Source organism: Gobio gobio (genome assembly GCF_949357685.1).
Source record: "Gobio gobio genome assembly, chromosome: 22".
In the NCBI taxonomy this organism is placed as follows: domain Eukaryota; kingdom Metazoa; phylum Chordata; class Actinopteri; order Cypriniformes; family Gobionidae; genus Gobio; species Gobio gobio.
The window spans coordinates 12,789,605-12,813,424 of NC_137118.1; the positions used below are offsets into that span (position 1 = coordinate 12,789,605).

General features: G+C 39.2%; 2 protein-coding genes across 6 annotated transcripts; both read left to right on the forward strand.

Moving 5' to 3' along the window:
* The first annotated feature begins 9,609 nt into the window (after positions 1–9,609).
* Positions 9,610–17,257, forward strand: ponzr10 (plac8 onzin related protein 10). Of its 3 annotated transcripts, none has more exons than XM_079803981.1 (4): positions 9,610–9,993; positions 11,484–11,588; positions 16,221–16,408; positions 16,543–17,256. In XM_079803981.1, exons 2-4 carry the CDS (start codon positions 11,495–11,497, stop codon positions 16,816–16,818), a joined length of 558 nt encoding a protein of 185 aa, XP_079660107.1. In that variant the 5' UTR covers positions 9,610–9,993; positions 11,484–11,494; the 3' UTR covers positions 16,819–17,256. The 3 variants fall into 3 exon arrangements, with proteins under 3 accessions (XP_079660107.1, XP_079660108.1, XP_079660109.1); XM_079803982.1 differs by having other exon boundaries at positions 9,992–10,093; positions 16,543–17,257; XM_079803983.1 differs by lacking the exon at positions 9,610–9,993 and adding an exon at positions 10,827–10,956 and having other exon boundaries at positions 16,543–17,255.
* Positions 17,258–17,440: 183 nt separating this feature from the next.
* On the forward strand, positions 17,441–23,184 carry ugt5g2 (UDP glucuronosyltransferase 5 family, polypeptide G2). 3 transcript variants are annotated; one of them, XR_013815627.1, is made up of 4 exons: positions 17,441–17,661; positions 18,288–18,422; positions 19,556–22,260; positions 22,302–23,182. XR_013815627.1 is itself a non-coding variant. In XM_079805446.1 (3 exons), the coding sequence occupies exons 1-3, from the start codon at positions 17,554–17,556 to the stop codon at positions 21,128–21,130; spliced, it is 1,818 nt and encodes a 605-aa protein (XP_079661572.1). In that variant the 5' UTR covers positions 17,441–17,553; the 3' UTR covers positions 21,131–23,184. The 3 variants fall into 3 exon arrangements, 2 of the variants coding, with proteins under 2 accessions (XP_079661572.1, XP_079661573.1); XM_079805446.1 differs by having other exon boundaries at positions 19,556–23,184; XM_079805447.1 differs by having other exon boundaries at positions 17,538–17,661; positions 18,288–18,500; positions 19,556–22,474.
* The last annotated feature ends 636 nt before the right edge of the window (positions 23,185–23,820 follow it).

A 23,820-nucleotide genomic window follows, 5' to 3' on the forward strand; every position in this document is an offset into this window, starting at 1 on the left:
TTTTGCTGCTTTCCTTTTTCGTGATCAACAATGACAGGACGCCGTCTTCAACTCCTGGACGTGACCAACTTTTTCGACTAATTTTCAGGAGGCTGTCTTCGTCTTCACAACTCTGAGGCAAACTGCAGGCGCTATGAACCAGAGCATGGGTAATGTAACGTTACGATTTAAAGAATATGCTTTTATTCAGCTGTATAAGGAAATGGGTGCGTTAATAGATCCGAGCTTAAAACTGCACATTTTGTTTACACAGACTATCCTCGCCTCATAACGAAGCCGTGAGCTCTTATCTGCTTGGAGCGATTTTCAAGAGTCCAGATTTAACCGCTGATCACGACGAAATTGTGTGTAAGTAATTTCTAATGTGTTTCTCATTCCTAGTTTAATTTTACCGTGACTGTTTTTATTAATACCAGTCTCATGTAATTGTTTTCCAGCTGCCTGTAAGACGTATTATGAATCGACACGCCGCAGCTTCAGATACAAACAACCTGAACTTACATAGCAGGCGGAAACTGCGAAGTTTAGCTCGGAGTCGATCAAGAAGAAAAAGGGTGAGATTTATTATATTAGATCCGTTTTTTGTCAATGTGAGTATTTTTCAGGTTGCTTATTGTCTTTATGGATTGTATTACAGTTGCTGGAAGCGAGAGTGTGCTGGATGAGGTGGACATTTGGAAGTCCGCGACCATTGAACTCATGTTTGACGAGGAAGACGCATTGTTGACGGGGTGTCTGGATGGATTGTGCGGCCACCGCGCTCTCGCAGCCTGGAGCACGCCGAACTTTACATTACATTACATTACTGCTGCACTGTACATAGTTGTGTGTTTAACAATAAAGCTCTTTCTTTGAATAAACAGCTGTGTTTTATAAATGAAGCCCTTTCTTTGAATGAACAGCTGTATGCTTATAAATGCTCTTTCTTTGAATAAACGGCACGGTCCGTATAATTTTCCCATATATTCCTTGATGGTATGAATACTTCATAGCACAATAACATTAATATAAAACAAATTATTACAACATAAATTATACATTTATTAATATTATTGGGGTTTACATTTATAATGAGCCAGGGGGACCAATAATGATTGGTTTGCAGTGATCTGCCAACCAATCACGAGGGATTTTTCTTTTTTAAATGTAGTGGCTTCAGCCAATAGTGAGTGAGTAAATTCAAGTCTGGCCGTTGACTCTCTGGTTTCGCTGCTATTCATATGCTAATTAGAGGTGTCGCACCTCCGCGCGGTCTCTCAGCGGGGGGCTCTCCACCTACGTCATGGTTCGTTTACGACAATTTGTGGCACAGACGAACGCGACGTTCGCTGCCTCTAAATTGTCGAAAACTGCCGAAAATTAGGGAGATTTCCGGGAGTATACAGGCGCTTACGGGGTCGAAAATCTCACTTTTCATGCAGTGAAAGGTTTCACTGAGCCCATGGCATCCCTCAGTGCTTCGGTGCCGGGGATGGGACCCATGTGGAAATCAGGCAGCCAATCATAGCGTGGTTTTGCCTTTTCATGTGGACAGAGATTTGTTTTAAAACGTGCTTGTGTGGACGTGATTGTTTTTTAAAACGGAGGAGGAAAACCTCTGGTTATAAAAATACCTGTGTATGTGTGGACTAGGCCCAAATATACACTAATTGGTCGTGCATTATTTATATACAATGTGCAGTGTTTCCGTGACTGTCCAAAGCCCGCAAATATATTCACACTGTGCTTAATCCCAGGTTATCATCATTCTAAACGCTGCTTTTAACCCTGGGTAAAGGAACATTTCACACTTGTAATTTAGATGTGGGTTAGTACTGCTTTTTACCCAGGGTTATGAAACACTGCTCCGGAGCAGGGTTAGCACCGCTTTTGCAGTCTTAACCCCCCATTGCGGTGCCAAACTTGTACAGTGTGAAACAATGTATAGTAAAATATTCAAATAAGGACTTTAACCCTTAAATGCATGACTGTTTCGCCAAACACTCTTACATATTTGGGTCTTTACCGACCCGGATCTATATCTAACATGGATAGATCTATACCTGTTGCTAAAATATATAAAACTCCTGGTGTAAGAGCAACAATTACAGAAGAATAAAATAAAATATATTTTGTTACCTTTTGGAGCTTGGAAGGATTCAGTTTGAGCAGATGTTTTATACCATAATCACTGTTCCCGTCAGAACTCATTTCCCAGTGCATTCAGCATCTGGATCATATTCGCAATCTCACGCATATCCTCTATACTCATTTTCAACGTCTTCAAAATAAATATTTTGATCACTGACAGCTTCCTTCACCAGATCCATCTTCAAGTGACAGTGACACTCATTTTTGAATGGTGTTCAGTGCTTGCTCTGCAGTAAATCGCTCAGCCATTTTAAGTTTTGCAGATTATAATTATTATTTGTTTTCTGTCTTAGGGTAACTATGAGTGAAATTATTGAGGAATGCTAAGAAGGTTGATGTCTAACTTAAAAAAAGAAATGAATGAGGAGGAGGGTAGTGAATGAAGTCTCGGGTCGCTAAAGACCCAAGGTATGCATTTAAGGGTTAACAGGTTTTAGGAATGTGCAGTGTGAGATGGTAGCTTATGAATACCCAGGTTTACCCCTGGTATATGAGGAGTGTGGAATGTGAATAAAGATAACCCAGGATTCCGTTTACATCAAGCGCCAGCGTTAGTTCTGGCAGGCCACGTAGTCAAGCTCCGCTATCAGCTGATTGGGAAATTCTAACTCCGCCCCTCTTTCAGCTGATCTGTTTCAGCTGATCTTATGCTCTCAATTGGCTTCTCTCAAACAGGGCGGCTTACTTAAGCATAGCTTCACTTCAATCTGCCTGCTTGGACGCTTCTGCTGCACGCTGCTTTGCAATCAGGATAAGAATTTATGGTTTTCCTATGCTTTATCATCTATGCATTTTGTGCAGTCTGCTTTATCAAATCACCAAACCATACACAAGGCTTTTTAAAGTGCAATTGCCTTTCACGTTGTATTCATGTATCAAACGGAGCTACAGCAATTCTATGTTCGTTTTGAGTGAGATAAGTAGGCTATGTGTTGGCTAATGATTCAATCACGCAATGTGAGCATTAATTTGGCAAATATGTATTCAATATTTACATACTTGCTTAGACGAACGTGAGCTGCAGCTGCATTTTCATCAGAATTATACAAGGACATGTACTATTTCATAACTATGGGAGCAGTAACAATTATGACCATGTGTTGGATACTTTCGTCAGCTTATTACTAGACTATCTGCTGTCTCGTACGAATGATTTATTTATTTATTTATTTTTCCCAGCTTACCCGAGTATGGCGGTTCAAGTCTAACGTTACAAGCTATTTCCTCAACGAAAGCAACCCCACTTGCTGAGCCTGTTATTTTATCATTTGGCAAACGTTTTACTGGTTTTTGTGTCTCGGGCTCTGGGATACGTGCTCCATTGCAGTGTGTTTGCAGCGATGGGTGGCGGCCGATCGTCATGAACGTGATCCTGAGAGGTGGTCGTCAGAGAGGTATTTATTAGTTAAAATCACTCACTGCTCAAATGCATGTTTTGCTTTAAAACAAGATTTGTCAGGAGCTAATTAAATGTGGAATTCGGCAAACAAAACAGAATCATATCACAAGGAATTGTGCAGTGCGAAATATAGCGAGAGCAATTCGCCCCCACACGGTTCACCTCACATTCATTCAGGTTGTAAACGTAAACTCGCGTTTTCGTCGCATGGTTCACAAATTGTCTAATTTGGAGTTTGCATCGCTGCATTATTTTCATGGACTCTCTGAAGGTATACTAATATGTTATGTGACTGACTCAAGAACAATTTCAGAGAAATCTGCACTCCACAAATTAAGTATATCAAGCCTATGTCTCAGCTGGCAATTTCACACTCATTCATCGTCTTCACGAAGCTAAGTTTATTTTTAACTCTGTTAAAATTATCAGGTCATTTGGCAACGTAATTGACAATGGTATCTGCATTGCTTAAGCTTAGTCGTTTTCAGTAAAATGCTAGGCTTATGGATATTGTTCTTGTCTCTATAGTTGGTATTTGTAAATTGTAACTCATTTTAAGCTAAAGTTGATATGGGAAATTTTGTCTAAACTATAGTTGCGATTGGGAACACATTTGTCTTTTGCTATTGTTAATATTGGAAGTGCTCGTTCTTAAAGCTATATCTAATATTGAGTGCTTGCCTTAAAGCTATACTTATATTGGAAATGCTTGTTATTAAAGTTATAGCTAATATCGGAAGCGCTTGTCTTAAAGCTATAATATTGAAAGTGCTCATTCTTAAAGCTAAAGTTGCTATTAGAAATATTGTCTTAAGCTATAGTTGAAATCGGGAACGCACTCGTTCTTAAAGCTATAATATTGGAAGAGCTCATTCTTAAAGCTATAGTTAATATTGGAAATGCTTGTTCTTAAAGCTATAATTAATGTAGGATATGCTTGTATTAAAGCTATAATTAATATTGGGAATGCTCGTTCTTAAAGCTATAATAAATATTGGGAATGCTTGTCTTAAAGCTATAGTTAACATCGGAAGTGCCTGTTATTAAAGCTATAATTAATATTGGGAATGCTCGTTATTAAAGCTATAATTAATATCGGAAGTGCCTGTTATTAAAGCTATAATTAATATTGGGAATGCTTGTTATTAAAGCTATAATTAATATTGGGAATGCTTGTTATTAAAGCTATAGTTAACATCGGAAGTGCTTGTTCTTGAAGCTATAATTAATATGGGAAAAGCTTGTTCTTAAAGCTATAGTTGATATCGGAAGTGCTTGTTCTTAAAGCTATAATTAAAATTGGAAGTGCTTCTTATTAAGGTTATAATTAATATTGGAAGTGCTTGTTCTTGAAGCTATAATTAATATCGGAAATGCTTGTTCTTGAAGCTACGGTAATATCGGAAGTGCTTGTTATTAAATCTATAATTAATATTGGAAATGCTTGTTCTTAAAGCTATAATTAATATTGGAAATGCTTGTTCTTAAAGCTATAGTTAATATTGGGATATATGCGTGTTCTTAAAGCTGTAATATTGGAAGTGCTTGTTGTTATAGCTATAGTGATATTGGGAACATGCTTGGTAAAACTATAAGTATATTGGAAATAGCTTGTTGATAAAGCTATGGTGTCAGGAACATGCTTGTCTTAAAGCGATATAGCTACTGGAAAACTATGTTTTCTCAAGCTATAGATGTTGGAAATGGGCTTGTCTTAAAGCGATATCGTTAGCTATAGTAGAGTTTGGAAACGTGCTCGTTTTAAAACTGTAGGTGCTATTGCAAACACACTTGTTCTTAAAGTTATAACTAACTTTAGAGTAGAACTTTGGAGGTACTTTTCAGATTTGATTAAGATTACCACAACACTATTTTTCTGGTGTATCAACTTGCACCGATTACTCTTTCACCCTTAGACTCACCCTAAATAATAAGCTTTTCCTCAAAGCTATAGGCACTATGGGAATTTGATATTATTAAAGCGGTAGTTTAAACCTGATATATTGCTAATACGTTTTACTCGCGGTCACATGACCTCACATTTCTTATGTATCAATTTATTCCTAGCACTTCAGCATAATCCTAAGCACACTAAACTGATAGGATAAGGGGATGAACGGCGTTTTATCTCTGAATCTGACTCTGCTTTGTCATCTATGTTAGCCTACCTGAGGAGCCATCCACAAGCTGTTCAACAGGATCCATTATTTGTCTTGGAGGAGGGAAAGCTTGTGCCCAGAGTCTGGTTTGCTTCCTGTCTCCGCCTGCTATGCATACCGCAAGCTTCCCTCAGAGCATTATACAGCTCATTCTCTGTGCATAGAGGCTGCTACAACTGCCGCTTCCTGCAACTGCAACTCCAGTCTCTACATTGAGGCCATGAGGCGATGTGTCTTCAGCCGCTTATGTTCGTTATATTTGGCCCGATCTGCTCCATATATAAATTTAAATTACTTATATTATTAGCGGTTACATTCATCATGCTAGCTTCACGTAGATCGATTAGATCTTACAATTCAAATCAGTTAGACGACCTTCTCGGAACGCTTTTTTATTTTTTGGATCCTCCGTGGCTCTTCGATTAGAAGGAAGAGCCAGGGAGGATTGCCCGGTATGGTCTGTTGGGGGGATTTTCGCTACTTTCCAGTCTATTAAATAGGAGGATTGCCCCTAGAAGCTGCTGCTGTTCCCTGTTTTTGATTTCATGGAGCTCACCATGATAACGAAGGGAAATTAAGAACAGCGCCATATCGCCTATTTACTATTTATTTACTCGTATCATTAACTGTAGCTACATTCCTCGTGCTAGCTTCACATAGATTACATTTTCTCATCTTCGTATCCTCTGCTGTCTCTTCAATCAGCTGGAAGAGCCAGGGAGGATTGCCTGGTATGGTCTGTTGGGGGATTTGCTCTGCCCTCCCAGTTAAATGGGAGGTGGCCCCCAGAATCTGCTGCTGTTCCCTGTCTTGGCTTTTCATGGAGCTCATGAAAGGATGGGGAATTTAGAACAGAGCCATACCGCCAAATCTAAATCTTTACAAAATATGCAATTAAAAAATTGTACTAAATGTTTGTCTATTGTGCTTTTTGACTTTAGTGGACCTGACAGAACTGGGGGTTTAGAATGACCCAGGGTTAACTATTTCAAATGTGAAAAGCCCTTACGTGTACGCGATTAGTTGTCTGTTGTTAAAGCTCTAGCTGTAACATTCTAACACTGCATCGTTTCACACTGTACAAGTTTGGCACCGCAATGCAGAGTTAACACTGCAACAGTTTAACACTGTACATGCAAACCCTGCTCCAGAGCAGGGTTTCATAACCCTGGGTGAAAAGCAGTGCTAACCCCAATTCTAAAGTATGAAACATTCCTTTACCAGTCCTTCCAGAAAATTTAGGCTTTTTTTGTGATTGTTGCGGGCAAAAATCCTTGATTATGCGGCACGTTTTCTTAAAAAATCAGATGGAAAATGCGGGATATTTATGAAATTTTATGCGATAAAATTGCGGGAACTTGCAAAAACTGTCGTTTGATGAAAAAGAGAAAAAAAGCACTACATCACAGAAAGTGCTGGGAATATTTAACTTCTCATCTTTTTTTATTGAAGACCTTAATAAACACATGGCTCAAATTTACAAAACATTGAGTCAAACAAGTTCTGTAGCTTTACAAAAGGAATATGCTACAACTTCTGAAAAAATGAATTAATAACTTTTTACAGAGGTAGCTATACAAAACAGACATTTGAGTGCTTCCAATGCAAGTGCAATCTCTTAAAGGGTTAGTTCACCCAAAAATGAAAATTCTGTCATTAATGACTTCCCCTCATGTCGTTGGACACCCATCAGACTTCCGTTCATCTTCAGAACACAAATGAAGATATTTTAGTTGAAATCCGATGGCTCAGAAAGACCTCCATTGGCACAATGCACTGTGCACTCTCAAGACCCATAAAAGGTACTAAAGACGTCGTTACAAAGTCAATCTCACTACAGTGGTTCTACAATAACTTTTTTTTTTGTGCGCAAAAAAACCCTAAATAACGACTTATAAAGTGAGGACCGATTTCAAAAAACAGCATCATGAAGCTTCGAAGCGTTATGAATCAGCGAGTCGATTCATGATTCGGATCGCGTGTCAAACTGCTGAAATACTTTGGCTATCCAAACCGCTGAATCGACTCACTGATTCATAACGCTTCGAAGCTTCATGATGCTGTTTCTTGAACTTGGTCAACACAACGGGAAACTGCTTTGCGCGGCCTTTTGCTGTTATTTTTGTTGGCAAATGGGAATTTGCGTGCTTCATCATGGTTTCACCGATATCTATGGTTTCACCACGGGGTTTGCAGCTTTCTGATGACGTTCGCGTTGGGTAATTACGTCACTTCAAAACGTTCCCATGGCAATAGGGGGAAATGGCGGCTCTTGTGTGAAGTAAACGAACATTTTTAAACTTTCTGCCAATATATATGACTATTTTGCAACGACAATGCGGGGATTATGAAATCATGCTAGCCCCCGCATATTTTGCACGCGGATATAGGCAAATTACGTGGCGAAAGTGCGGCGTATTTGAAAAAATGCGGCCCCCGCATATATGCGGACTTTGGCTGATTATGCATTAAATCATGTGATCGCATAATCGCGTTTTTCTGAAGGGACTGCTTTACTCAGGGTTAAAAGCGGTGTTTAGAACGATGATAACCCGACAGTTTTGAGTGCCATGTCTGGATCTGGTGTGAAGCTGTTAATTTTTTTGTTCTTGTTGTGCATTCGCATTTTTCGCAGAGCATTATTTTGCTTCACTTCAGCTATAGACTTGGTCGGCATTGCTGGGAATGCCCACAAAAACGTCTGTGGCGAGGTGGACGAGCGAGAGACATGGGAGGAGCGAGCGAGATCGGTGTGCGTGATTGAGAATGAACGTCACCTGCGAGGCACACCGGTCTCGAGTCCTCTCATGAGGGAGCACGGAGACATAAAAGGATGAGCGACTCAAATGAAGGACGAGAGAGGACCAGGCCTGGATTTTAATTTGGGTTTTATTTATGTTTTGTTATGTGTGTGCGGCAGTCGTCTGTGAGGGGCTGCCGCTTTTACTTTCACTTTGTTTGTATTCTTTTTGATTAAAGTATGTTGTATTGTTCGCCGGTTCCCGCCTCCTTCTTCCCACACGAACGAACTTTACTACAACGTCATATTCGCCATATGCTGTGGGGGAAAACAATTAGAATGAATGTAGACCTTGTTAGACGCTTTATCTTTACTCTTTGTAATGATTACGATTTATTTTTGCTTGGTGCAGTCCCGAAAAGTTGCCATTTGGCGTTCTGCACCTCTAGTAAGATATCGGAAGTTTTAGAGTAAAGCGATTAAAGATAAAGATTAAAGATAAAGTACAAGGTCTATGGGCATTCATTCTAATGCTTGTTTTCCCCCGTGGCATATGGCGAATATGACATTTTTGTGGGCGTTCCCAGTAATGTCGACGAAGTCTATGATAAAGAGACATAAGGCGTTTCTCAATGTCAAGGAAGGATCCTCGGAAGCCAGAATTCCGAGGATGCTACGTCATCGACATCCGTCGAAGGGCTGTTCCAATGTCGAGGATCCTCGGAATTTCAACCAAGGTCTGAATCCTTCGTTCGAAAAATATGCCATATACTGGAAAGGATGCTTTCGAGTAGACTTCGCGCACTTAGCGCTCTCAAATCACCCACAATCCTATGCGTGCAGCTTTGCTATCTTGTTAAAAAAATACAAAATATCGGACGTTGGCGGAGTCGGAGCGTTAACGGGCAATATGCTTTCAAGTGTAAGTATTTACGTTACCAAACATTTGTTATAACCGTAGTAAATATAAGTAAAGTTTAACTTTTAATTGCCAGTACAAATTACAACCGTATTGATATTATACAAATGACGTTATTGATGGCTAACGGACCTTTTCACTGACGTAATGAGGCTGACGCGCACTTGCTAGCCTGTTCCATTTACGTGTTCTCCGAATGCTAAAGAGGAGCCTCGCCTAGCCTCTGAAGGAAGTGACTTGGAAGGACCAGTCCTGCAGACGTGCAGAGGAAGGATCCTTGACATTGAGAAACACCTATAGACTCTTGTGTTGCGTGTTTAGGGCAGAGGAATGAAGGGAGGAGTGCGTTTGTTTGGATTGATTTCAAATATCAACAGTGTTTCTCAGAAATCACTACACCTTTAAGAGGGGCATCTCAACAATGTTCACCAGTTTTTTTGTATCTCTTGTAAGAATTAAATGTGTGAGAAGTGAAGATCCAGACAACCATTTTTTTCTTTTTTGGATATGTTTTCAGGTTTAGCTGCATTGTTTCTGTTGTTCAGTAAACATTCCAGTTTTGTCTGTTGTCGCACATGAAATCTCGCACATAAATACGCCCACTTTTATTTTCTTTAGACAGAAAAGGGAGAGGTTGCACTATAGAGTAAGTAAGACATTTCTTATCTTTTCAGCACTTAAACCAAATGTTTGCACTCTGTTATTGTTACAATCTGACTGTGACTGTCTTTTTAAAAATTTACAAGGTGAGAATTTTCAGAATTTGTTTCCTATTTTCAAATGTTTTTTTTTTCTTCTACTTGTATGCTTAATGTTATATTTATTTCATTTGTGTATTAATTAGTCTTTTTGTAAATTACTTTACAAACCTAGATACAAAAACACGTCACTATGAGTAAGGTTGCACACTGATTATGGGTGAACTTTATAAGTCATTAAATCATCTGTATACGTGTTGACACCTTACAATAAGGTCACATTAGTTATCGTTAGTTAATGTATTACTAATGTGCTTTTTTATTTTATTTTTTACAGTATTTATTAAACTTTGTTAATGTTAGTTAATACAAATACAATGTTCATTGTTAGCTCTTGTGAGCTCAGGTCTATTGAATAATATTAACAGATACAACATTTGATTTAGCTACATATTATTAAAAGTTTAAATGAACTGAGATAAATAAAAAATTGTCATTGTTAGTTTATGTTCACTTATGTTATACTCATGTAGTAATAACTAATGTTAATTTTAAAAGTGTTAACTGATTATGAAAAAAATTGTATTATTACTATCAGAAATTGGATAATAAATTAAAATACATACATTCACTGTACTGACAAGCTTTAAAGAAGCAAACAACCCACAAACAAAACCCAGTGGAACCGGTTCAAGGGATAGTTCACAAAAAATGAAAACGTTGTCATTACTTGATCACCCTCATGATTTTTCCTCATTAATTTCTTTCTTCTGTTGAACAGAAAATACATTTTAAGGAATGTTGGTAACCAGACAGTTGACGGCACCAATTGACTTCCATAGTTTTTCCCTGGTTATCAATATTTTTCAAAATATATTATTTTGTTCTAAACAGGAAAAAGAAACTTGAGGGTGAGTAAGTAATGACAAAATTCTAATTTTTGTGTGAACTATCACTTTCATAGGCTAGGCACTGGCAGCTATGTAAATTATCATGTTTGATTATGAAACGAATCTGTACATAAATAGTTTGGAGAGACTTGCTAAACAGGGCCATTTGAACAAACTTTTTCATTCTGAAAAGTGTTGTAAACGGTGACCTGAATGTTATGCATACAAAATAATACCCAGTATGTATTGCTGTAAGAAAAAAAAAAGTTTAATAGAATAAAATTATATTAAAGTACTGTTATTGTAATTACTATGTACATGTATCGTGCAACACTGTAAAATAAAGTTTTGCCCAAAACTTGTAGCTTTCTTGGGTAAACTAATCAATTTGAATTGGGTCTACTCCAAAAATTGCTCATAATAATTTATCTTTTTTTAAGTGGGGTCAGTGTAGGATTTCACTGAAACTCAGTTTGCAGGATATAAATAACATATCACTAGGATCAGTGAAAACCCTTCCTTTTTTGTCATTCTTCCATATAATTAAGGTCAAATCACTATGGCGACTGTAGTTGTGCAGCAGCCTTTCCTAAAGGCTCAGAGCAGTGCCTGGAGTTCAGGAATATGTGACTGTTGCCAGGACTTGAATTCTTGTAAGTATGCTCCACTTAAAGGCCTTATAAAACATAGGCCTACACTATATTGCCAAAAGTATTGGGATACCCCTCCAAATAATTGAATTCAGGTTCCAATCACTTCCATGGCCACAGGCAGGGCCGGTCCGAGCCCTTATGTGGCCCTAAGCAGATTTTTATTTGGGGGCCCCTCTGTGCCACCACTATGATTGACTATTGTCAATTCTTGATCATTCACACAGCTATTATCAATGTCTGCCTGTCATGTTTTTACCCTTATACGGTTTTAAATTGTAATAGTAGCAAACCCACAAGAGTGGTCAGGTGTTAATATTCAAAGCCTTACTACAGTTCAGACTGGATGCTGAATATGCACACTTTTCCCTAGGATTCTTTGACGAATAGAAGGTTAAAAAGAACAGCATTTCTCTGAAATAGAAAGCTGATTTTCAACACTGATAATTTTCAACACTGATAATAATCATAAATGTTAGTTGAGCATCAGATCCTCATACCAGAATGATTTGTGAAGGATCTTGTAACACTGAAGACTGGATTAATGATGATAAATTCAGCTTTGATAAGTTTAAGTTTAAGTTTATTATTTATTTGACAGGGACCATGTGCAAGTACATTAATCTTACAAAAGAAAAGATGCTTTACACCAGATTTAGCATACAACTAATTTCCATCCGCAGTCCCTGGGCAGATTAAACAATAAAATATATACATCTAAATATCAATATATATAACTCACTATCTATTTACAACCTCATTTACACAGGAATAGATTACATTTTACTATATATTCACATAAAAAACAGCTGCTTTACACTGGAGTAATATTTCACAATATTACCGTTTTTACTGTATTTTTGATCAAATAAATGCAGCCTTGGTGAGCATAAGAGACTTCTTTTAAAAACAAGAAATGTTGATTTCTTTCAAACATTAAACATAGCTTTTATTTTGGCAGAAACACGCAGGAAGACCTTAGATTTATAAATTATTCTCATTATGAATTTGGGAAGATGTTTGACGCATGTTGCGTTCCCAAATGTTAATTGCAAGCGACTCAAATATAGCAGAAAAAAACCCAAAAACATTTAACTTACTGAGAAACTGAAAGCTATGCTGTAGGCCTACTCCAAAACATGCAGCACGTCGGATAAGATACTCGCACTAAACCATATCACATTCTCAAATCCATCCATTCATAAAAAGGTTACCGAACAACCAGTGGTAGTACTGAATCTCAGTACTTAAGTAAAAGAACAAATACCCAGAGATGTATTTACTTTAGTAAAAGCAGAAGTACCACAATGACAACCCCACTTAAGTAAAAAGTACCTTATTTTTTATGTACTTTAAGTATTAAAAGTAAAAGTACTTGCATAACAAATTATTCTCTTAATGTCTATATTCTAATAATAAAAAAATATAAAAAACATAATGGGCTGTGGCATTTTAACTAAGTTAGTTTTGGGTTAATGTATTTGTGCTTACCATCTGTGGCCCAGTTTACATTCTGACTTACAATTCTGGTTATCGGGTGATCTGCAGAGTTAAATATCATTAATCTGAAGCAATATTCTCACTATAGTGTTCAGTGAACAGCTTTGACGTATTTAAATCTGCATATTTATGATATTTTTACCTTTTATAAAGGGCATTTTTCCCCTAATCTTATTAAATATAGGATATGCTTCAGCTTTCCTTTTATATTCTTAAATTTTATCAATACATTAAATTAGAATAAGAAAATATAGGTCTGTTACCACTCAAATTAAATAATTTACACTGAAAAATTACAACTTAATTAAATGATGTCATGAGATTGTTTTAAATATTTTTTTGAATACAAATAAGAAATGTTGGAAAGAATGTTTTAACATGAATCTAAACTGCCAGTAGGTGGCGGCAGGTATTAATGAGTTCAAACGGCTGATTCGTTCAAGAATGAGGCAGTCGTTTATGAACAGGTCATTGAATCTTTGATTCAACCGATTCATTCAAAACACTGAATCATTCAGTAACGCTCTGTTGCTGCTTTGTTTGGAACTTTTTCGCTGCTGAAATAGAACAAAAACAGTCAATATATTACATCTAAAATGTAAGTAACTTTTTGTGTATGGAACTGTCAGTGTCATATGAAATCAGTGACACATTTTCGTGATGGCATTCAGGAAAACAGCACTCTTGGTCGTTTGATGTTTTTAATTGTATGTATTATATGTTTTAAATATAAAAACTCACATTTTGAATCATTACTGCAGTATGTGACTCGCGCAGCCTCATGAGGAGAAATGGAAACAAACCAGCGCCGCTCACAGAGAGTGTGAGTGGCGCTGGTTTGTTTCCATTCAAGCGGCAACCTCCCGCAGTTTCCCTTGAAGCCAATACGGAAGTGCCTCAAACTGCAATTCATCGACTGGCCGCTAGGGACAGGCTCCAGAAGGGAGCAGAATCTCATTGAGCCCCATGTTAAAATGGCCAACTTTAGAGCAGAATAAAACATGTTTACAGCCTGGTACAAATTGTGCTTTTGGTCTATACGGCTCATTTTGCCCTTCATGACAACTGTGAGGGGGGTGATTTTTTTTATAACTCATTCGTTTACATTATATAAAGCCTTAAAATTCTGCATAATTAAGGGCGTGGCCATTTCGAGTGACAGGTGGATAGCCATTTATCTGCTGTCTGTTAGTCATCGCGTCACTTAAGCTCCGCCCACGTCCCGCCTTTTTGCCCATTTTCTGTTATCCGGGAGTGACGCGCGATGACGCGCTGCCAAGATGGCTCGTCCCTACTTTGCGCTTCAGAACGGCTCATCAGAATCCTATGGGTGACGTCACGGACACTACGTCCATATTTTTTTACAGTCTGTTTCCATTTCTCCTCATGAAGCTGTGCGAGCCTCAACAGCTCAACCTTACCGTCAGTTCATTAAGAGGACAAGCGTTAATGTCGAGCCCTGAAACTGATCAGAAAATGTAACAAAAATGTAACGAAACGTTGTAGAAATGTAGTAGAGCAGAAAGTATAACAATTGCTGCAAAATGTAACAAAGTAAAAGTAAAAAGTATGCACTATTGATTCTACTTAAGTAAAGTACAGATCCGTGAAAAATGTACTTAAGTAAAGTAACAAAATATTTGTACTTCTTTACATTCCACCACTGCGAGCAGCTAATGAGTAGTAGGGTACAGTTTCAGCGCTGATTTTTCGCACTTTGGACTTTGAACCCTGCTAGCGAATAGTGTCCAGCCAATGATGCCGCAAGCTTGTGCAGCGCTGTCAGAATCAATCCGTGCAGCATATATTAGAAAACTTAACATTTCGCAGTTTATTTAGTAATTGTTTAAAGCTATTTCGCAATTTCAATCATCATTAAATTACATGCAGCAAGAAGTAATTTAATGTGCTCTCTGGGGCCCCCTGGTGGGCAGCCGCTTAGTTCGCTTATGCCTTGGGCCGGCTCTGGCCCACAGGTTTATAAAATCAAGCACCTAGGCATTCATACTGCTTCTACAAACATTTGTGAAAGAATGGGTCGCTCTCAGGAGCTCAGTGAATTCAAGCATGGTACCATGATAGGTTGCCACCTGTTAGTGGTATTATAACAAAGTGGAAGCAATTGGGAACAACAAACCACGTAAAATCACAGAGCAGGGTCAACGCATGCTGAGGCTCACAGTGCGCAGAAGTCACCAACTTTCTGCAGAGTCAATAGCTACAGACCTCCAAACTTCTTGTGGCCTTCAGATTAGCTCAAGAACAGTGTGTAGAGAGATTCATGGAATGGGTTTCCATGGCCGAACAGCTGCATCCAAGCCTTACATCACCAAGTGAAATGTAAAGCGCCAGATGCAGTGGTGTAAAGCACGCCGCCACTGGACTTTAGAGCAGTGGAGACGTGTTCTCTGGAGTGACAAATCACGCTTCTCTGTCTGGCAATCCGATGGATGAGTCTGGGTTTGGCAGTTGCCAGGAGAACGGTACTTGCCTGACTGCATTGTGCCAAGTATAAAGTTTTGTGGAGGGGGTATTATGGTGTGGGGGTTGTTTTCAGGGGTTGGGCTGGGTTCCTTAGTTCCAGTGAAAGAAATCTTAATGCTTCAGCATACCAAGACATTTTGGACAATTTCATGCTCCCAGCTTTGTGGGAACAGTTTAGGGGAGGGCTGGCCCCTTCCTGTTCCAACAAGCAAGGTCCATAAAGACATGGATGAGTGAGTTTGGTGTGGAGAAACTTGACTGGCCTGCACAGAGTCCTGACCTAAACTCGACAGAACACCTTTGGGATGAATAAGACCGCGAGCCAGGCCTTCTCGTCCAACATCAGTGCCTGACCTCACAAATGCTCTTTTAGAAGAATGGCCAAAAATTCCCTTAAAAAAATTCTCTCCTAAACCTTATGGAAAGCCTTCCCAGAAGAGTTGAAGCTGTTAGAGCTGCAAAGGGTGGGCCAACTCCATATTAAACCCTACGGATTAAGAATGGGATGTCTTTAAAGTTAATGTGCATGTAAAGGCAGGCGCCCCAAAACTTGAGTCAATATAGTGTATTACAGCTCCATTTTTACTGTTCATTTAAAATGATAGAATTACGTACAAATGATATCATGTTTTGTGCCTTTTTTGTCCTCAGGCTGCTATGCGTTCTGGTGTTTTCCTTGTTTTACCTGCTCCACCACTGGGGAGTTTGGGGAGAGCACCTGTCTGCCTCTCCTGGACATATTCGGCCCAGGTCTCTTGGCTGCTTTCGGGATTCCAACATGTGTGCCGCCTGTGACTCTGGGAATGAGGGTGGCAGTTCGCTACAAACATGATATAGGGGTGAGTTTTCCTTTGCCTCTACCAATAAAAGAAATACTTAAATAATACTGTGAATGGCTTGGGTGCATTTTGTCTTTATTTGTTTATTCCTTGAATATACCCATGTAATCAATCATTTGTTTGTGTTGCAACAGGGCAGTCTATGCGAGGACATCATGCTGTCTTGCTGTTGCATCTGGTGTTCATGGTGTCAAATGAGTCGAGAAATCAAAGCCCGCAAACAAACCGTCACAATATATCAAACTGCACCTACCATGTTTCAACCAATTCCTATGGCAACCACCACACAAGTTGTCTCTACACAGCAGTCGGTTGAAGTGGTTCGTGGTCCACCGGTAGCAGTTAATCCTGCAATGCAGATGGCACCCATTCAGACTTATCCACCTATGGTCATGATAGATAAAAGATAGAATATAGCCCTAGATGTTTGTGACACACACATTTTGGGTTTCCATGTTTTTGGGGACTTTCCATAGGCATAATATTTCTTATACTGTACAAACCTTCTATCCCCTAACCCCAACCCAACACCTAAACACAACCCTCACAAAAACCTTTCTGCATTTTTATATATAAAAAAAAAAAAACATAATTCTGTATAATTTACAAGCTGAAAATGTCCCCAGAAGGACAAGAATTTTGGATATTACCATATCTGTGGGGATACACCCCCCCCCCCCCACACACACACACACACACGCACAGACATGCGTGTGCAGAATACTAAAATAATACTGTGAATGGCTTGGGTGCATTTTGTCTTTATTCGTTTATTTCTTGAATATACCCATGTAATCATACTTATTTAAATGATTTAATTCTTCAAGTAATAAAAACATCTAAATGGTTATAGAAGTCTTGTTCTCTTAATCTGATGATTTTTGATTGAGTATTTCACAGTGATCTTGTCTTTGAATAACTTTGTCTCAAATCTGAAGAAAACTGATTGTTATAAACAGATTGTTATATGAGGTTTGCACATTTACAGTCTAAACACAACAGTTTCAATATATTTTTGTGCAATTCCAACCCATTCAGCAGTTAATAACATCATAACACAGTTCATTTTGCATATCATGCTGGCCAGGAAGAACTTGGGCTAAGAAACATTTCACAACAAAATTCTTTTGCCAAATAAAGGAATTATGTTCAATAGGGAAGGTAATCTCTCTTTCACCAGAAACTGTGTGAATGCTTTTTCTTTTACGTGGCAACATTTTTGTGTGACTGAAACTGTTAAAGGCTCAACTGAGGTATGTAACCTAAACAAACAATTTTTTATTTTAGTTATTTATAGTAGGTTCATATTTCTACAAGTTTAGCTTGTGTACACTGTAAAAATGTTTAACCTATTTCAACTTAAAAACGTATGTTTAGTTGCTGCCTTAAATTTTTAAGTTTAAGCGACTTAAAAGTACAAGTAATTTTCAATTTAGATTACATTAAACTAACTTACAATTTTGAGTTGAATCTTGTATAACTTCAGTTAAAAAGTTGAAATTGCTTAACTTGCTTAAATTAGTTTAATTAACTTAAAACATGTTGTCATAACTTATTGATCCTAGTGTAAACTGTAAAAAAAAAAGCGAAAACTTAAAAGTTTAAGGCAACCAGCTGCAGAACATTTTTGAGTTTTCTCAACTTAGGGTCAATTATACAAACTTTTCCATGTTAAATAGTTGAATAAACTTTAAAAGCTGAATTTGTCATATAAAACATAAGTTGGATTTTTTACAGTGTAGTTTTAATTTATACAACATGTATATAAGCGAACTTGACAGTCTACATTTTAGTCCTTTTTTAAATGTTGTGTATACACAGTTCTGAGAGAAATTTTAAGTAATGTTCATGCTGATTGTTCTTATTATTTTGAGAGAAGAAAAAGAGAAGAATGTGTGGATACGTGTTCTTCATTTTCCTTTGGACATCCATCCTCCTCTCTTTACCCTGTGGCTATAATGGCGACAAGATCCTGGTTTTCCCCATTGATGGCAGTCACTGGGTGAACATGGAGGTACTGATTTGAATAAGCAGGAGGTTTAAATGAGTGTCGAGTTCAAGCAACGTTCACTGTTCTTTGGTATGACTTTGTGTAAGTTGCTGTTTTCCTGTGTTCCCCTAAAAAACACAATTTAAAATAAATAAAGTTATTTAAAGAAGTGAAGAAGTGCATTATGAAATATAAGTTGCAAAATGTTGTAACTATTGAGATGTTATATCACAATTACCTTTATTTTTTCAATAAGAAACACACACACACACACACACACACACACACACACACACACACACACACACACACACACACACACACACACACACACACACACACACACACACACACACACACACACACACACACACACACACGTTTGTTTTTGTGAAATGTGAGGACATTCCATAGGCGTAATGGTTTTTATACCGTACAAACCGTATTTTCTATCCCCTTACACTGCCCCTGTCCCTAAACCTAGCCCTCACAGGAGACTGTGCAGTTCACTTTCTGTGAAAAAAAACTTGTTCTGTATGATTTATAAGCATTTTGAAAAGTGAGGACATGGGGAACGTCCTCATATTTTACCCTCTTTTTGTAATACCTGTGTCATACCCATGTCATTATACACATTTGTGTCCTGATATTTCACAAAAACATGCCCACACACACACACACACACACACACACACACACACACACACACACACACACACACACACACACAAATTTAAGGTGGAAACTGGCTTCCATACACTCTAAAAAAAAAGTCTCGTAATCATAAGGGAACCTTTTTTAGTGCTATATAGCACCAATTTTGGTGCTTCAGTGGTTCTTCAGAGGTGCTATATAGCACCTTAGTCAAAGAACCGGTGAAGAACCTCTGAAGAACCGCTGAAGAACCTCTGAAGAACCGCTGAAGAACCACTGAAGCACCAAAAATGGTGCTATATAGCACTAAAAAAGGTTCCCCTATGATTACGAGCCAAGAACTATTTTTGGTGCCATATAGAACCTTTTTTTTTTTAGAGTGTATGCTTGGAAGATATAAAATTATAAATACAAAAAAGAAAATACTTGCACAACAGAAAAGAAAGCAATATAACCTGTTTGCTATGATTAAAACCTGAGTGCACTCTTTTACTGCCCCCTAGGTGCTGGTGAAGAAGCTACAGTCTCGTGGACACCAGCTGAGTGTGATTCGCATGGAGGACAGCTGGTTCATCCAAGAGAATTCACCTTCTTACACCTCCATTACAGTGAAGCTTAAAAAGAAACAAATAGGCCTGGACCTGTTTGAGACTGCAGCACAAAGGATTCTTGAGGCCCGCAGGAAGGGCCCAATGATTGGAGCACTGGTCCAGATGTCTGAATTTATTGGGATCATGAATGTGGCTCACACCGCAACCTGTGCCATGCTGACCACCATGCTGGAGAACAAAGCTCTGATGCAACAAATAAAGATGGCGAACTATGACTTGATGCTCACTGACCCTGCTACGCCAGGTGGGATCATCCTGGCACATTACCTCCACCTTCCGATGGTCTATAACGTCCGCTGGATGAGTTTCGGAGAGGGACACTTCTCCATCGCACCTTCTCCAATCTCCTACGTGCCTGTGCCCGGCTCAGGTCTGACGGACCGAATGGGCCTGTTAGAAAGATCCCTCAACCTTCTACATTATGGGTTGAACCTCGTTCAAGAGCGCTGGCTGGTGATTCCCATGTATACCAGCTTATTGCTCAACTACTTCCCTCCGGACGCTGACCTCCTCGCCATGCAACTTTCAGCAGAGCTGTGGCTGATGCGGGTTGACTTTGTATTCGAGTTCCCACGACCCTCCATGCCAAACCTTGTCTACATCGGTGGCTTCCAGTGTCGTCCAGCCATGCCTCTTCCTGTCGAGCTTGAGGAGTTCATGCAGAGCTCAGGAGACCATGGGGTGGTTGTGATGTCTCTGGGAACGCTGATCGCAGGATTGCCCAGAGAGGTCATGGAGGCCATTGCCTCAGCTTTCGCCCGCATGCCGCAGAAGGTGGTCTGGAGGTTTATTGGCGAGAGACCTTCATCGTTAGGCAATAACACCCTACTCCTTCAATGGATACCTCAGAACGACTTGCTGGGTCATCCGAAGACCCGTGCTTTCGTGGCTCACGGTGGCACCAATGGTCTGTATGAAGCCATCTATCACGGGGTGCCAGTTCTGGGACTTCCTTTGCTATTTGACCAGCTAGATAACATTGTACGTCTTCAGGCAAGGGGTGCGGCACGGATGCTGGACGCAGCTACTTGTACACCAGAAGAATTCCTTGAGGCTTTGAGCGATATCTTAGAGAACCCAACATATCGTCAGAACATGCAGAAGCTCTCCAGTTTACACCGAGACCGACCCCTGCATCCTCTCGACAAAGCAGTGTACTGGATCGAGTTTGTCCTGCGCAATAAAGGTGCACGCCATCTGCATGCTGAGGCCTACAACATGTCCATGTACTCCTACTACTGCCTAGATGTGGCGGCATTGCTTCTCCTCATGCTTGTGGTGACTCTGGGAGGTGTCTATACAATATGGATACGAAGATGGAAAAGAGAGACAAAAAAGGCTGCTAGAGATGGCAACAAAAAAGCTGTAAAGGAAGGCAGTAAGAGGCTGAAAGAGACCATTAATGCTCCAAAGGACAGCAATAATATTTCTATTCCAAAACTAAGAGCAAGCAAAACAAGAATTTAGTGAAAATCCAGAGAGCTACTTCATTTTTCTTCATTATATTTTTTCTCACTTTCATCGTCTCCAGTGGTCTTTCATACTTTTTTTCTTTCTTTTTTCCCCCTTTAATTCCCTCCCCCCATTTCTTTCCTTGCGCTCCTGCAATTCCCTGCCAAGACTAAACTGTATGCTGGTGATTAGGTGCAGATCCCTTCCTGGAATCCTTCACATTTGTTGTAATCCCCCTGTTTGCACACAACGCATTTAAGGCCATTTGCAAAAGAAAAGAGAATGTGAGTCACCAGTGACCAAAAGCTATTGGTCAATATTCTGGCATGATGCAACTCAGATGTGATCGAATGGTAAAGCCAGCTGCTCAGCCTGTTCAGGATATGACAAAGTGTACAAAACATCTAATCATTTGTAGCTCCATGAAACAATTTGATTGTAACCATTCACTTTTTCATTGTGTTAACGACTATGCATAGTAATGCATAACAAATGGTCAAAATAAACGCTCTTATCCGAGTCCAAAACAGCAGGTTTCATTTTAACAAGCGTTTCAATCTTGCAGCAGATCACCAGCAGGTGGCGCTATGGATATATTCAAAGTATTCCTCGAAGCAGAATCATTTCTGCAATCCAAAATCAGATTATATACTATTTTACATGAGCCTAATTCTTTATATATACCATACATCAAAATGCCATGTTTTCATTAAAGCAAAAATGATTTAAAGTTAGATGATCACAAACCTGACCAAAACGGTGCGTGTCACAGCACTTTCTCTTTACCACAGGAGGAGGCCATTCTTTTCTCCAGATATGAGACAGGAGATGGCTGGAAGCACATGCAGGGACAGAATGATAAAAAGAAGACAGGCTAGGATGAGAGAGCTCTAACTGATTGAGGGGACATTAGCCTGGGCTGTACTCGCTAATGTATGCTTCTAATGACTCGTTATCTCATTATCAATCTTATTCTCGCTCATCTTTTCTTTTCCTCACTCTCTCCCCTTCCTCTATCTCTCTATCTCCTCCCAATCGACCAGCAATGATGGGAATAGCAATTAGGACGCTAGGCTGCCAAATGGCTATTTTAATTAGCCTTTCTTAGCGAAAGAGAGAGAGAGAGAGGTGGGACTAGAGAGCGAGTGAAAGAGAGAGAGAGAGAGAGAGAGAGAGAGAGAGAGAGAGAGAGAGAGAGAGAGAGAGAGAGAGAGAGAGAGGGAAAGAGACTAATGTTCTTCATAAGTGCTACAGATTAGAAGGTCATTAGGCTTTTGCTTGAATTAATGATTAGGAATTCCTGCAGGTCATAGAAACTTATTACACAAGCCTACTTAACATTAATAGAACCATCCTATTTGTGTTAAACACAAAGAAATTAAAACTAAAAACCAATTACAGAGTGATGGCATTGTCTTTCGCCCTCCCCCTGGTCACCCATAACGGAGACGCCATGTAAAACTCTCTGGACAGACTCTATAGTCACACAAGGATAAACGCTATCCCGTTTCATTCTTTCCCTTGGCTCCATGGTCATTGCATGGTTTTTCTCTCTGCTTTCAATATCTTCTGCTTTTCCACTATATGTTCCGTCATTCTCAGTAAACCGCGGTGTTGCTCCGCCGCTCCCCTCTCATTGTGGTACGTAATTTTCTTCGAGAACACAATGCAACATTCTTGTGTGTTATTTGTTCATTTGTGGCTTGTTTGGGACACGGGCTGGTCGGACGGAAATCTCTTCAGAGGCACTTTCCATCCCAAAAGAGATAGACTACTTATTTCAGCCCTCTCTTAGATCCATCCCCCTGACGCATAAAAACAAGGCAAAACACACACACATAAGGCCTACTTTTATGTGCACATAGTATACATACAGAACAAATAGGCATGGATCATATAGAAAGATAATGTAGATTATACATACCAAAATCATGATTAAAAATATCTTCTGAGTGATTTGTGCGAAGAACAAACTGAAATTCACTGAAAATCTTCCCCTCCAGTGAGCTGTTAACTGCTGCATTGAATCAGTGAGTCGAGAACCGAATAAATTTGATTCATTAACAGACCATTCAGTCTGTGTTTGTGAAAGGAATCTGAATTGATTCAATGAAAAGATCTGGCTCAAAGGAACAATATTATGAAGAATGGTACAAAGACTTTATAGACAGTGCACTTGTCTATGAATGGGAGAATGTGCAACGCACAATTTGGCGGACAATTTGCTGCATTCCAGACAGATCGAAATTAGAATTTTTCCCACCTCCTTCTAGGAAAAACCATCTGGAACGGCAAAGTCGGACATTCGCCATGTGATCAACCCCGACCTCAGCGAGACGTGTCATTTGACGTCACTTTCAAGATGTCAGCAAGTCCTGTTTCCAGTAGAGTGGTGCAGGTTTGACGTCACTTTGTAAGCCAATCGGCAGTTAGCATCACACTGGTTCCCTCGATTAAAACCCAATAGGATTTTCCCATAGTCTTTTGAATTATCACAAAAAACAAGCTCTGTGATCAACAAAAGTTTATGATACTTACACGTTTTGTCCATCAAGAAAATGATCACAGATGAACACAACTTATATTAATTTTAAAACCTAAATGCAGTCGGCAGAAGTAAAAAGCTAAAGGTAAGATATAAACGAACTACACCATGCATGGCCCCCCGATTTCAACGTCACCATCACTAAGCTTCCAACAACTCT

Coding starts and splice junctions, on each gene's coding strand:
- ponzr10 (XM_079803981.1), top strand. CDS start 11,495: ATGGCGACTGTAGTTGTGCAGCAGCCTTTCCTAAAGGCTCAGAGCAGT. Junction 11,589..16,220: donor TTGCCAGGACTTGAATTCTT/GTAAGTATGCTC, acceptor TTTTGTCCTCAG/GCTGCTATGCGTTCTGGTGT. Junction 16,409..16,542: donor GCTACAAACATGATATAGGG/GTGAGTTTTCCT, acceptor GTGTTGCAACAG/GGCAGTCTATGCGAGGACAT.
- ugt5g2 (XM_079805446.1), top strand. CDS start 17,554: ATGTTCAATAGGGAAGGTAATCTCTCTTTCACCAGAAACTGTGTGAAT. Junction 17,662..18,287: donor CTGTTAAAGGCTCAACTGAG/GTATGTAACCTA, acceptor TTTTGAGAGAAG/AAAAAGAGAAGAATGTGTGG. Junction 18,423..19,555: donor GTCACTGGGTGAACATGGAG/GTACTGATTTGA, acceptor ACTGCCCCCTAG/GTGCTGGTGAAGAAGCTACA.